Source organism: Staurois parvus, unplaced genomic scaffold (assembly GCF_062004578.1).
Source record: "Staurois parvus isolate SC_StPar_1 unplaced genomic scaffold, SC_StPar_1.0 ptg000748l, whole genome shotgun sequence".
Classification (NCBI taxonomy): Eukaryota; Metazoa; Chordata; class Amphibia; order Anura; family Ranidae; genus Staurois; species Staurois parvus.
Window position 1 is genome coordinate 2,244,782 of NW_028318544.1, and position 15,614 is coordinate 2,260,395.

General features: G+C 40.4%; 1 protein-coding gene across 1 annotated transcript in view; it reads left to right on the forward strand.

Annotated features, from left to right (window-relative positions):
• The window catches only part of PREX2 (phosphatidylinositol-3,4,5-trisphosphate dependent Rac exchange factor 2), a 369,719-nt gene that overhangs the window by 197,814 nt on the left and 156,291 nt on the right, over window positions 1–15,614 (forward strand). The window contains exons 19-23 of the mRNA XM_089654281.1: window positions 3,905–3,990; window positions 5,289–5,425; window positions 8,751–8,871; window positions 8,965–9,149; window positions 13,196–13,357. Of these exons, the coding sequence (XP_089510407.1) occupies window positions 3,905–3,990; window positions 5,289–5,425; window positions 8,751–8,871; window positions 8,965–9,149; window positions 13,196–13,357 (691 nt within the window). The remainder of the gene's footprint in view (window positions 1–3,904; window positions 3,991–5,288; window positions 5,426–8,750; window positions 8,872–8,964; window positions 9,150–13,195; window positions 13,358–15,614) is intronic.

Sequence of the window (15,614 nt, forward strand, 5' to 3'; positions counted from 1 at the left end):
TGCCTCTTTTGTATTTCAATGATTTTTATTCATTTATAAGCATTTTAAAAAATAGGGGCAACAAGACACGCCCACGCAGGGGCCATCAATTGCACATAAAAAAATAAAGAAAACAGTGCTCCAACACTAACAGAGCAACAGGTGCGCCCACGCAGGGGCTATCAATGGCACATAAATGACAAAAACATTGGTATAACACCGAGTCTATACCTCTTATAATAAAAGTGAGGATTTTGCTCGCTTAAGAATTTTATGCCATTATTAAGCTGGTGATCTACCAGAACTCCCAGATCCGTCTCCACCATTGATTCCCCCAGTTGTACTCCCCCCAGTATGTATGATGCATGCATATTCTTAGCTCCCAAGTGCATAACCTTACATTTATCAACATTAAACCTCATTTGCCACATAGTTGCCCAATTAAACAGTGCATTGAGGTCAACTTATAAGTTGAAGACATCCGGTAAGGACGTTATTCCACTGTGCAGCTTGGTGTCATCTGCAAAGACTGAAATGGTATTTTTAATTCCAGACCCTATATTGTTTATAATTATATTAAAACGTAAGGTTCCCAACACTGAACCTTGGAGTACACCACTGACAACCCTAGACCATTCACAGTATAAATCATCAACCACTACTCTTTGAATACGATCTTTTAGCCAGTTTTCTATTCATTTGCATACAGATTTTTCCAAGCCCGTAGAATTTATTTTCTTCAACTCCTATAGAAAGGTAAATTACATAAAAAGGTGCATACATAAGTAACATTTATACATCTACATTAAATAACTTCCAATTAACCCAAGCTAGTTAATGTACTTCTCTTATGCTGTGTTGTCCTGCCCCATGTTGTGAAAGAAAAAAAAATAGATGTAATTATACCACCTTTTAGAAATCAGTAACAAAAAGGGAATGGTGGGTTAAAAGCACTAATGACCTGAAAAGTGGAAAAACCTTTGCTCTCCAGTCAAGTGTCTTTCTTCCGGAGCTTGACTTAATTAAATTTATTTTCCAACCTAGCCCATGTTGTTCTTTTATATCCTGCAGTTCTAAGTACAGACTTGTATTTTCCATTGGCCACTGGCTCTGGCTCCCATCACTAATTGTTTCTGCAGTAGCTTTTTCTAATTCTATTACCACCTGTAAAGTCACGCTCATTTCCTATGGAGAATTGCTCAAAACTTTTATCCAAAGATTAAAATGATACAGAAAAGGTTACTTTGAAATGGTGATTTTTTTTTTCTTGAGATTGGGTGGGGCGTTTTTACTAAGCTCTCTAATTTTCATGGAAATCTGTCAAAATAAAACTAATGCAAATTTGCCGAATGTGCTGTACTTTTCAACACAAGGTCTTCGGGAAGCAGAGAAGCTCTGCAGCTTAGTCTAAAATGAGGTGTGCTTATCTAGCTAGATCACAAATTAATTCCAGACATACCGCAATATACATCAGTGTATTTTATAAATAAACAGGACCATTTGTGATTTGAAAACCAGTTATTGCAACATTTTAGTGATGCCTGCTAGGTATAGTCTTTGGATTTTGGGAGACTAATATTGGTCTGTTACAGGCTGTAGGGATCCTCCCTAGTCTTCCCTTCCCTAGTTGTCACTCTAGTAGTGTTCACAGGGTAAGAGGTGCCAGAGGACTTTTTGTGTAAGGTGGAAAAGGATCTTTTACACTGCCAGGTTACAAAGCAACAGGCAACAGAGGGACTGAGCTATGTCAATGTAATGGAGATTTACACTGGCTGCTCACACAGAGGCAACAAGGGGCTGAGCTATGTAAGTGTGATGGATTTCTCCATGGGCTGGTAACAGAGAGGCAGAATGGGACTGAGCTATGTGAGTCTGATGGATTTCTCCATTGGCTAGTACCAGAGAGGCAGAAGGGGACTGAGCTATGTGAGTGTGATGGATTTCTCCATTGGCTAGTAACAGAGAGGCAGAAGGGGACTGAGCTATGTGAGTGTGATGGATTTCTCCACTGGCTAGTAACAGAGAGGCAGCAGGGGATTGAACTATATGAGCGTGATGGATTTCACCTTTAGCTGCTCACAGAGAGGCAGAAGGGGACTGAGCTATGCGAGTGTGATGAATTTCTCCATTCGCCTGCAACAGAGAGGCAGAATGGGGCTGAACTATATGAATGTGATGGATTTCTCCTTTAGCTGGTCACAGAAAAGCAGAAGGGGACTGAGCTGTGTGAGTGTGATGGATTTTTACACTATCTGGTCAAAGGGGGCAAGGGGATAAGCTGTGTGAAACGTGATTACACAGCCAATAGCATAAAGACTTCATGACTTCATAGATTTACATTATTGTGTTGTCTCTTGGGTAGCATCTTACTTCAGCATGTATATGATGATTCTAAATAATTTCTTGACACAGATGGCACTGGTGCTGGTGAGACAGAAAGATGAGGATGTCAGAGAGATTACTCTTTGACAGCATTTGTTGAAAGAAAATTAGTGCCCATAACTGTTACTAGCCTTTCCTACTTTTTTTTTTACAGTCTTTGACATGGGTAGTCTGTTCACTAAGTAAAGTGAATGTTTACGTCGTAAATGAATAAGCTAAAACTGTGTTCTTGTCAATTAGCCAGTCATGTACTAGCAAAATCCTTTTTAAACAGCTTCTGCTCTCTTAGTAAATCAAGCCTAGTAATAGTAGTAAAAGCAGATGTTCACTTTCAATGTGAAAGCACACTGAACTTAATTAATTTGTTGAATCTGTGTTAATTTTACCAAACCAGTCATGTTATACCAAAAGTCCTGTTTTTTATTTCAGTTTAAAATTTGAATTAAACTAAAAGCAAACTCACTGTGTTTATTCATATTTGCAAAAGTAAGCATTAACTATGCAAAGGAAACAACCTCTGCCCCATTAGCTGTGAGACCTTCAAATGTTAGACACTCAGACCAAACCAGTTTTTTTAGGAAATGTTGTTGGGATTTTCCTGATCGATATCTCCTGTTTCCCTGACAGCAGGTTGGCACTGGAGATATCAATCAGCGGTTTCTATTTAATGTCTAGGTCCAGCTGCAAGCTCTATGAAGTATGGTGGTGCTATATAAACAAAAGATTGAATTGTTAATGCATATCTATAGCCTTCTCTATCCATTGGATAGAGTAAGGCAGGCCATAGACGGGCCGTTAATCTGCCGGATTTTCGGCTGATAAACGAAAAATCGGTCGGCTCCGTTGCCGATGCTGCCACCAATGTCCATGAAAAACAGCCGTTTTTTGTGGATTTTCCAGCATGACCGATAAAACTAAACGAGAAGATCTGTGAAAAACAGCCGATGGGTTGGCCCCACTAACGGCGTGAATATCGGAAGATTTTTCGTGCAGACGAAAATTCGGCCGATAAATGACCCGTCTATGGCCTGCATAAGAAAGGGTTAAAACTACTGGGGATATTAGCATTACATTCTCAACAGAATGTGGCACAGCACACCAAAGTTTCTGAAATACTTCTGTAGAAACAACAGGAAGTAAGAGGAAATCTCTAAAACAGTTGTCACAAAAACAAATGTCCCTAGTAGAAGATTTTCTTGTATGCCCGTTATGTTAGCAACTCAAGACTATGGATGTTCCTTTGTCTTCTCTCCTGGGGACAGTGGTCTGCGGGACACACAGAGAGGGTAAATCTACAAATAATACAATCTGTGTTGTGTGCAACCTGCAATCTGTCTCTTTTTTGCTTCCTTTAAATGACAGCTAGGAAATATTAGGTACAAACACTTTTATTACAGTGCTCACAAAAAGTGTACTTTAGAGAACTGATGTGACTACATTCATTATTGACATTTTTTATGACTTTCAGCATGTATTCATTTATGTGCAAAGTAGATCTTATGTCAGAACATTTTTTTTAGAACAGTTTTTTTTTGTTCACCAGGACAGTAAAAATTCCAGATTCTCCAGAGGGACTTGGATTCCAAATTAGAGGATTTGGGCCATCTGTTGTACACGCTGTGGGTAGAGGTACAGTTAAGTTTTAATCATACTGTCTAACTTCCAACACAATTGCATGATAATACATATTTAAAGCAGGCCAAGAACACTGTACATTTTAAACATTTTGGTAAATTAGAGCTGTTTTTAACTTACGTACATGTTGAATTTAATTTATTATGAGGCTGTGTTTTGGAGCATCACGCAGTACTCATATGTCAGAGTTTGAAATAATCTTTTGGGTCACGTGCTCATTTCTTTAGTGATGATATATACAAATATATGATTGTGTGCATATGATAATGCATCATATGCCCACAATCATATGATTACAGTTGCAACTTTGTTGAGGATTATTAAGGATGCTAAGGTTTTTCATGGTCTGTAATGTAGGTACAGTATGTCTTGATGAGAAGGCAAGGAGACATTATGCTTATTCTTGGTCACTAATCCCCAGCAGACCTCACATATATATACATTTACCCCTACTTTAAGGCTTGTATATTAAGAAGGAAAATAGATTATGCAGTTTTCTTTCTTTTCACCACTGGTGGAAGGAAAGAAAATTGCTCGATTTCCCCACATTCAGTGTTGATTCATCCCGCAGTGCTATTGTTTTCTGCTGGCAGGGAACCTTCCCTGCTGGAAGAAAACAGTGATCACTGCTAGTGGCTACAGCCACCTACAGTGATTGTATGAAAAAAATCTGATCGTCGGTGGATTGGCTTCAATACAACCAGCCTGTCCATATATGAATCTATGGTAGGTTAATTTATCACAACTGAAAATACATTTGCATGGAAAAAATCTATAAAAGCTTTGCCAAAATCAGAATACTGCATTTTCTTCTATTAAGATTATGTACACAGTTTTTTGTATGTAATGCTTCAGAAAAGCTATTGCTTTGATTAACCATCCAGTTATGCTGTGACAGTACTGAGCACATACATGCACCAGCCTGTGCAGAACTGACAATTTCTACACTACAGTTTGTTGCTACAGATGATAAATTGAAGAATTTCTTCTACTGCGCAGAGGACAGTTACAACAAAATTAAGATTGCTTTTGGTGAAATGATCCAATTACTCAGTGTCATCTGGGTTGCAAAACAGCCATTGCAGCACTTCTGACCTTACCCATAGTACAGTGGTTTAAAATATTTTTCTGAAGTGCTTAAATTGATATATCTCGTCAGCCTGTCATCTCTTCAAATTGCTTTTCTCATCTTAAAACGTAGATATTCAACTTCATCAGCAGCTGGATTGTAAATCAGCAGTGGGATTGTCATTTTAATTGAAATGAGTAATTTCTTACATATTGGCCTGCAGGGACAGTGGCTGCAGTTGCTGGTCTGCACCCAGGGCAGTGCATCATCAAAGTGAATGGGATCAATGTCAGTAAAGAAAGCCATGCAAGTGTCATTGCTCATGTGACTGCCTGCAGAAAATACCGGAGGCCAATGCAGGTAAACGTATCATTTGATAATGGATGGTGCTTAGCATTTGAACATTGTAGTTTAGGTATTTGTGTAACAAGTACCATGTTTGTAAGATAACTATATGTTTGCAGAATAAATAAAGCATTTAAATCTGAGCTTAAATCTGAGCTATATGATAATTAAGACATGATCAAAATTTTTCTTTATTACATGCAAGCAGTGCAAGTACCTGACTCCAACTTAGTATCAGACTATTGCAGTCCCTATACAGCAGAATCTAGACCGGGAGAGGGAGAAGCATTACAAGGAGCAAACTGTGTTGCAGTGCAAGAAGCATGATGATTGGAGGAGGGAGCAGAATGTGTGATTGATGAACTCATCAGTCTGCTGCTTCTCCTTTCACTGTCCATTCACAGGCTGGGAGCGGTACAAGACTTCCATGTTTTACTGGACTGCAGCAGAGAAAAATCAGCTCTCCTGCTCTGTGAGACCAGGCTGTTCAGTTTAGCAGGTCTGTAAATCTCAGGACCATATAGACTGAGATACAAATCTTTTGGCAGGTAAGAATGTATTTAAAAGAGAAGTAGGGCCCCCCCATTTATACTTACCTAGGTGGATGCAGCATTGGTCCGATGCTGCATCTGTCCCCTGTTAGCTCTAAGGGTGAGAACTTAGCAATCACATGAACGCTGATCACTGAGATCTCCTCTCTGTCAGTCACCGCTGTCTGCTCTGCCTCCCCAGTGCTCACTGGAGCGCTGGGCTGTGGAGTGGACGAGAGTGGCTGGCTCAGGCTCTCAGCGCTTCCCTGAGAGGCTGAGCCAGGTGCCGATGCAGACTCTGGGGTGGATCATGACTTTGAAGTCAGGATATTTCCCCAGCCTGGACTGGCTGAGTGATGTCAGCCATCAGCGGACTTCAGCTTGCAGTCAGCTGAAAACGGGTCACAGGAGTGCAGATCAAACAAAAGAGCCTTGGCTGTACTTCTCCTTTAATCTGTATATTTAGCTTTAGAGCTGATTCACATATGTGTGGTGCGGATTGAAGCTCAAGTTTCACAGATAATTGACACAGTAGTTGTTCAGGGGTTCAGGTCTGGTTTACATCAGGTTCAGGACAGGGTCAGGTCAGGATTTTATCCTGTTCCCACATGTGCAGTTTAGAAACGGCTCTCATAGAAGTCAATAGCCTGTAATTCACACCTGAATTGGACCACACTGCTCAGAAATCATACAGCACTCTCTTTCAATCTGCACTGAATCTGCACCACCAGTGCACTGGACATATGTGAACAGGCACCAAAAGAAGCAATGTTATTTTCCATGTCATGCGGATTGGATGTGGTTCAAACTGAATCTAATTCACATATATGTGAACCGGCCCTTAAAATATTTCATCCAAAATAGTTCACATGTTTTCGAGAAGAGAAAACTTGGGACACTGGCACAGTGTAGCAATAACTTGGTGAAGCCAGTACACTGTAATCTTTCATCTGGCTGGAACACTTTAATCTTTCTTCCGATCTAAAGCCACTTGCACCTTTGCTGTCTATTTGCCATCAGATGGTCCACCTCATTAGATGCATGCTTGGTAAAGGCTGGGTTGGTTAGGGAAAGGTTTTGGGCTTGCCTTCCCCAGCCTTGTATTTCATGAAAACTTTAACTGAGCTCAGCCAAGCTGGACAAGTAGGAATCATTCTGTTCATGAGAATAAAATACTATAATTTATTGAATATAGGCTTGGCATGCAAATGTTTGTTGGATGCAAAACAGTACTAACAAAGTGAAACTGGTGTACCACAGTGAGCAGTGGGATCAAAGAATGAACCTGGAATACTGGTCTTTGGCAGCTTTCTTTTGGAACCAATCATTCTGTAGACCAAATGTACAAGTGTACATTTTTTATTCTTTAGCTTGAAGTGTAACTAAAGACAAACCATTTTTTAACTTCTAAAAAAAATTTTTTTACTTACCAACCAAAAAATCTTCCATTTGTCTGGAACAACCACATACTTACATGTGTCATCTGAGAAGGATATGACAACTAACAAAGTTGCTAAGGATATTCTTTTATCACAGGGCAAAAGGGGTGACAAGTGGACATGATTGTGTAGCCTGTACTGCACAGGGGCCAAAAAGGACATTGGGTGACAATCAGGAGAGCTGTTTTAGGGTCAAGGTGGTCAGAAAAGAGGATGATGCCCTGAAAATCATTAAGGTGCCTTTTCACAGTGACCAGACTTTAGTGACAATGCCTTAAAGTGGACCTTTCCGTAACTTTAAGTGTCTGCATGAATACTTTTCTGACATGATACAATATACAGTAACAGTGTAATTTTTTCAAACAATCAGTTTCTTTTAGCATTAAAAAGCAGTTAATACGCTCCAGTTAAGTGACTGTGCTTTGGTTGGGATACTGTCACCCGTCTACTGCAGAAAATAGGAAGCATTTCCGCAGTCTCCTCTTCCTCGGTACTCAGATATGTGTCAGACATTTGTGAATACAGCCAAGAATTGTGCAAGCATCAGGATTTTCATGATCATGTAGTCTCTATGCCAGAATTTCAGTGTAGAAATTAGATGCTGTCCCTAGATAATGCCTGAACAAGGATGGTCCTTCTAGAGAGAAAAACAGACAACAGCATTGTGAGGAGGAGTATTGAGATCTCTATCAGTGTTAACAATAACTATAGCTATTATATTTACACATTATTAAACATGCACATGGCATAAAAAATATGTATGATGCTAGATCCACTTTCAGGACTGGAGCATGAAATTTAGGTTTTCTGGGGCTGGTGCTGTCTTAGAAGACGTTACTACTGAGAAAACAGCCAAACCAAACTATTTAGTGAATGAAGCATAGACAAAATAATCAGCTGACACTGCAGATAAAGTATTTTATTTAGGACAAAAGTCAATTCTTGCTAGACACTCTAACCAGGTATTATGGAAAATGGGCATGTGTGTGCATGTAGCAGAAATGATGAAAATCTTAGGAAGGTACAAACTGTTTCTTTGTACAGGGGTCATCTACAGTCCTTGTCACGCACAGCAGGCCGGAATGGATCAATCTTTCATCCAATCTTCTTGTCCCAAGGCTCTCTGTTTAATTCACTCATACCTCAAATAACACATTTGCAATTACTAAAAGGCTATTTTGAAATTGCTAGTACCACTCAAAAATTTCTGTTCATGTAAGGCCATCTTTAATACTGTCTGACAAGTAAGGCCATTAGATTATGGCAAATAATTGCTTTAAAAAAAATAGTCCTTCTATAATGCAAGAAAAGAGCTGGCATTTGGAATTACATACATAATCAATGTGATTTTTCTATGTTTTGTGATAATAGCAAGATTCCATCCAGTGGATCTATGACAGCACTGAGAGTGCCAAGGAAGATATCATAAAATCCGCTCATCCTCGGCCCTTAGGAGAAAACGAAGGGGATGGATTTGATTGCAAAGTAGAAGGTAGAATTAATTATAAGTTCTTGCCTTGAAACAGATCACTATTAGGCATTTCACTTACTCTCTTTATTCATTCATGTGTGTTATTCACTAAAGAGGTTATTGACAAATTCAGCACCATGGCTATCATTGACGGAAAGAAGGATCACGTGAGCCTCACTGTGGATAACGTTCACTTAGAATATGGTGTTATATATGAGTACGACAGCACAGCAGGAATCAAGTGCCATGTAGTGGAGAAGATGGTTGAACCAAAGGGCTTCTTCAGCCTAAGTGCCAAGGTGAGAGATGTTAATCCTTTAGTATATATTAACTTTTTCCCATGCTTAAGACCTTTATAAGCACAGAGACAATGTCTACACCACATGTGTCAAACAGAAGGCCCGAATTGGGATCGCCAGGCCATTTCATGTGGCCATCACACCTCTCCTACAGCTGTGGCACCCCCCTCATCTCTGCTCCCACCTTGTCTCAGCAGTCAGCAGCAGAGAGGAGGACAGAACTCCTCCTACAGATTTCGAGTCTCTCTGTGCAGACGCAGCGCTCCCATGTCTCCTGCTCCCCTTGTCTCAGCATTCAGCAGACTCTGGCAGCTCTCCTCTGGTCCTCCTCCAGACCCTACACTTTCTGCTTCCTAGCTATGTCCCTAGCTTTTTCCCAGCAGCACCACAAGGTAAAGGGTTTGACTGTAATGTAAGGGAAGATGGGGGACTCTTGACCTTTGATGGTGGTGGGGGGGCTCTTGACATCTGATTTAAGGGGTAGGGGGTGGGGTGCCCTGGACACCTGCTTTTTATTATAATAATACAAGTCTATGCCAGTTGAAAGGAAGGGTCAAATACCACTGGTATCAGCCACAAGAAATTGTATTGGAGTCTGCTCAGATAGAACACTATGGCAGAAACATGTTCTGTCTGAGCAGTCTCCAATTAGGTTTCTTGTGGATGATACCAGTGGTGTGCCACCCTCCTTTTCAGACTTGCATCATCCGCTATAGGAGTGTGAGTGGGCTCCATGCCAGTTTGCACCTGCCTTTCACAGCTTAAGTCTTAAGTTAGAGCTTGCTTTTGGTGGTATTTGATCACCACTGGGTTTTTTATTTTTTTGTGATATTAATGAAAACAATGCCAAACATTTTGAAAAAAAAAAAGATAATTTCTACTTTTGGTTAAAAAAAATATCCAATAAACTCCAAGCTAGTCATACATTTAGGCCAAAATGTATTCTGCTACATGTCTTTGGTAAAAAAAAATCCCAGTACGTGTATATTAATTGGTTTGTGTGAAAGTTATAGCATCTATAAACTATGGTATATATACTGGAATTTATGCAGATTTTACTTTGTGACTGATCACATTTATTGAGGTGCTAAAATGCCAGGGCAGTACAAACACCCACAAATTACCCCTTTTTAGAAATAGTAGACACCCCAAGGAATTTTATGAGAGGCATTTTGAGTCCATGGAAGATTTTTATTTTTTTGCAACAAATTTTTTAAAAACAGTTTTTTTTCTTTTACACAAAGTTGTAACCCTAAATGATATATTGCTTATGTATGCCATGGCTATATGGGGAACAACACCCCAAAACACATTATGCTACTTCTCCCGACTTTTTGGCAGCCTATCTACATACACTCCCCCAAAATCCAATGACCACTTTTAGGCTTTCAAAGGGCATATTTCCTCATATCACTTCCTCACTATCTATCACAGTTTTGGAGGCCCTAAAATGCCAGGATAGTACACACCTCCCCCCAAATGACCTTTTTGGAAAGAAGACAACCCAAGGAATTTGATAAGAGGCATGGTGAGTATTTTGCAGATATCTTTTTTGTCACAGGGTTTTGAAATTAAAAAAAGAAAAGAAAAAATAAATTTTTGTTTTCTTTCTTAATTTTCCAAAAACTTGTGGTAACAAATGAGATCTGCAAAATACTCACCATGCCCCTTAGAAAATATCTTTGAGTATGTACTTTCCAAAAAGGGGTCATTTGGGGAGGGTGTTCTACTATCCTGCCATTTCAGGGCCAGCATTAGAGGCTTCTGCCACACGCCGCCCATTTTTCTAAATCTTAATGCACAAAAACATAATATATTGCCCAATTGTTTGATAAAGTATAAAAGATGATGTTACACTGAGTAAATGGATACCAAACATGGCATGTTTTAAAATTGTGCATGCCCGTGCAAATTATATTCACACAGGAGGTCTGGTGCCAGAATTGTTGCCCTCGATCTGACGTTCACGGTGATACCTCACATGCATAATGCAAGCTCTGTTTACATACTGACATGGGACCAATGCTTGCTTGTGCCTTTGTGCATGAGCACTGGAACGGGTGTGGGGCGAGGGTGATTTTTTATTTCCTTTAATTTATTTTATTTTAATATGAGGTCTATTAGACTCTAGATCTCTCCTCTGCCCTTAAAGCATCTGATCACACCAAGATCGGTGTGATCAGATGCTTTCCCAATTTAAAAATGTCGCTTTTAATATCCGGCAAAAGGGAAATGATGAAGCGCTAGTAGCTTCCGGTTTCTTAGACCATAGAGATGTTTGGAGCCATTTTGGTCTCCAATCAGCTCTATGGTCAGCCAGTGGAACTGCTGGCTGCATTCTCGGATTCCCCTGTGGGACGGGAGAAACCAAGAAAGGTGAGGAAAGTGGTGGGATGGGGGAGAGTGTCCCTTCCCGCTGCTTGTAAAAATGATCCAGCGGCTAATCAGCCGCTACGATTGCTTTTACATGTAAGCTGCCCACCAGTTAAAAAAAAATGATACCAGGATGATGCCTGTAGCTGCAGCCATCATCCCGGTATATTCACTCAAAGTCCAGCAATGTACCAGTATGTTGCTGGTCCTTTTTGAGCATAAATGTAACAGCAGAGAACATGGGCATATGATGAATCGGGTCTGTGGACTAATATGACCGCAATTCATTCTTTTTTGTAATGCCCATGTTGAGGGTTAGGCCAAAAAAGTTTTAAATTCAGAAACCGTGATAGGTTTCCATGCGAATTGTCTGGCAAGAGCTGAATTTGGGTGGGCAGCGATGTGTTGTTGTGCATATAAATTACAATTCTTCTCTGAAAAACAGCAGGCTAAACTCTACTGCTGGCAGTGAATGGGGCTGATCCTGCTAACACTGCATTTTTGAGGACACTATACAAAGGAGGCACTAGTATAGTTCTGTTCATGATAAATATATTGATCTGTATAAATACTATACTAGTAATGACGGTGATAAGCGACCTATAGTGTGAGTGTGATAGTGTGCGTGCAATCTAACGCTAGCTAACACTGGCTGTTAGGGGAGCTTACAGACCCTGATGCTTTCTGATGTCGCTAGTAGTGATAATACAGTGATCATTGAAAAATTCTATATACTGACACTTTACTAATGGCACTGGCTGGGTGACAGGGTGATCAAAGTGTTATTAAGGGCAATCGAAGAGTTAAATGTGCAAAACGAAACGCGAAACGCGTCAGTGTGCTTCGTATGTCACTCCTGTATAGTCTATAAAAAAACCTTCATATGGTCTTTGGAGTTACCGGCTCTCTCTATTCATTACTAAATCTACCCCTATGTATTTACCAGCCATAATATAAAGTCAGACTCTTGGAAATGTTATCTGTTTGGGCTAACATACAGTAGAAGTGACTTCTAAATAGTAGTGAATATTTCTTCTTTATGTCCAAGATTTTACAAGAAATATAATTTAAAATTGGTCAGCCTCCACATATCAGACCCCAAATTTCCTCCATCATGTGAATTTGGAAAACATCTAATGTAAATATTAAACACTTGAAGAAGAGGAGAGAGCTACAACATGGCAGAAGGGAGGGGACTGTGCTAGGAAAGTAACTCTTCTGAAGTAACCAAGTTTGCTATCAAGTTCAAAGGCACATTGCAAGTCAATAAAAAAAAATGTATGGAAATGAAAAATGCTGCAAGTAAGCATTTTTGTTATTTTTCGCAGGAGTTTTGAATTTATGGATGGGATTTCAAGAATTATTAACCCCCTGCTGCTGTAATTTCAGTTTCTTCTAAAAGCCTTCACAAAGTTGAAGTCAAATTACAAGCAGCTTTTTGTATGGATCATGATATCCCTGACAATGGCCTTATTTTTTGTACCTGACGATTGTATCATTTGAGCAATATTTCTTATCACACCACTAACATTGATCATATTATTTTGGAGCAGACAGAGCCCATGAATTGTTGCTCATTTGAATGAATATAGCTGACTTAGCAGGGATTGTTTCACTGTAAAATATATTTCCAAGATTAATTGCAATGACCTGTTTTCTAATTTCTCTCACAGGTATTAGATGCTTTTGCTAAAAGTGATGAACAGTTTGTGCAAAACTGCAGCAATCTGCATTCTTTACAAGAAGTCATTCCTCCGGAGCTTCAGAATAAATTCACTATCATCTGTCGAGAGAAAATTGAACATATTTACAGGAGGATCTCTAGTTACAGGAAGGTATTGAAATTTACTTCAAAGTATATCTGAACCGAAGACTGTATCTGCAGTATATAAGCAGCTTACCAGTCCTTAGATGTGATTACTGCATTTCTTTTCCTTTTTCAGACTTTTTTCATTTACTTTTACCCGTTGATCCTGATAGTAACACACTGTCCTAGATTAATCGTGCTTAATCACTGTAATATATCTTTGGAGGAGCAATACTGTCTCTCTAGAACAAGAACTATGTTATGACTACAGAAATCCTCTCTGCATCCCAATTCAATGGAGATAAAGCGAAGTGGCGGTTTCATGTAGTTCATGTAACTGAGCAGATTTGATGACAGCACTCTGTTAGACAGGATATTTAGAGCGCAGATGTCATACTGTTAGCATATACAGGTGAAACTCGAAAAAATTAGAATATCGTGCAAAAGTTCATTTATTTCAGTAATGCAACTTAAAAGGTGAAACGAATATATGAGATAGACTCATTACATGCAAAGCAGGATAGTTCAAGCCGTGATTTGTCATAAATGTGATGATTATGGCTTACAGCTCATGAAAACCCCAAATCCACAATCTCAGAAAATTAGAATATTGTGAAAAGGTGCAATATTCTAGGCTCAAAGTGTCCCACTCTAATCAGCTTATTAAGCCATAGCACCTGCAAATGGTCTCTCAGTCTGGTTCAGTAGGAATCACAATCATGGGAAAGACTGCTGACCTGACAGTTGTGCAGAAAACCATCATTGACACCCTCCATAAGAAGGGAAAGCCTCAAAAGGTAATTGCAAAATAAGCTGGATGTTCCCAAAGTGCTGTATCAAAGCACATTAATAGAAAGTTATGTGGAAGGGAAAAGTGTGGAAGAAAAAGGTGCACAAGCAGCAGGGATGACCACAGCCTGTAGAGGATTGTCAGGAAAAGGCCATTCAAAAGTGTTGGGGACTTTCACAAGGAGTGGACTGAGGCTGGAGTCAGTGCATCAAGAGCCACCACACACAGACGGATCCTGGACATTTATTTATTTCAGGTACTTATATAGCGAAGTCAATTTACACAGCGCTTTACATATATATTGTACATTCACATCCGTCCCTAACCCTCAAGGGGGTGTACAATCTAAGGTCCCCAACTCACATTCATACATACACATACTAGGGCCAATTTAGACAGGATCCAATTATCCTACCAGCATGTCTTTGGAGTGTGGGAGGAAACCGGAGTACCCGGAGGAAACCCACGCAGTCACAGGGAGAACATGCAAACTCCAGGCAGGTGGTGCCGTGGTTGGGATTCGAACCAGCGACCCGAGTACTGCCAGGCGGAAATGCTAACCATTTAGCCACTGTGCTGCCCATGTTTAAAAATGGGCTTCAAATGTCGTATTCTTCTTGTCAAGCTGCTCCTAAACAATAAAAACAACGTCAGAAGCGTCTTACCTGGGCTAAAGAAAAACAGACCTGGTCTGTTGCTCAGTGGTCCAAAGTCCTCTTTTCTGATGAAAGCAACTTTTGCATCTTATTTGGAAACCAAGGACCCAGAGTATGGAGGAAGAATGGAGAGGCACACACTGCAAGATGCTTGAAATCCAGTGTGAAGTTTCCACAGTCTGTGTTGATTTGGGGAGCCTTGTCATCTGCTGGTGTTGGTCCACTGTGCTTCATTAAGTCCAGGGTCAATGCAGCCGTCTACCAGGAGATTTTGGAGCACTTCATGCTTCCTTCCGCAGATGAGCTTTATGGAGATGCTGACTTCATTTTCCAGCAGGACTTGGCACCTGCCCACACTGCCAAAAGCACCAAAACCTGCTTCAATGACCGTGGGATTACTGTGCTTGATTGGTGTCACGTACCTGATTGGAGACTGAAATGATGAGGTTGGCCTCACTTGTGCCACTAGTCCTGACCCCACTGGAAGTGGAACAGATGGTGTCTAGGGACCAGGGGGACAAGGGCACCAGCAGATGTTGTTTGCAGCTCTTGAAGTTGGAGACTTTGGAAGACTGATGAACCTCCGATTCAGGCACAGTAGTAATATGCAGAGATGGTATGGTAGATTGCCAGGTGTGCACCAGAGTAAGACAGGAAGCAGGGGCAGGAGACAGGAGCAGTGTCAAAGGAATAGCCAGGGTCATCAACGGGCGGACAGCGAGGTACCAAATCATAGGCAAGCCAAAGTCAGGAGCAGAGCCGAAGTCCGGAACAAGTATCAAGCAGGAGAGTAATCAGAGTCAGGTCAGGAACAAGCCGGGTCAGCAACAAGGAAATCA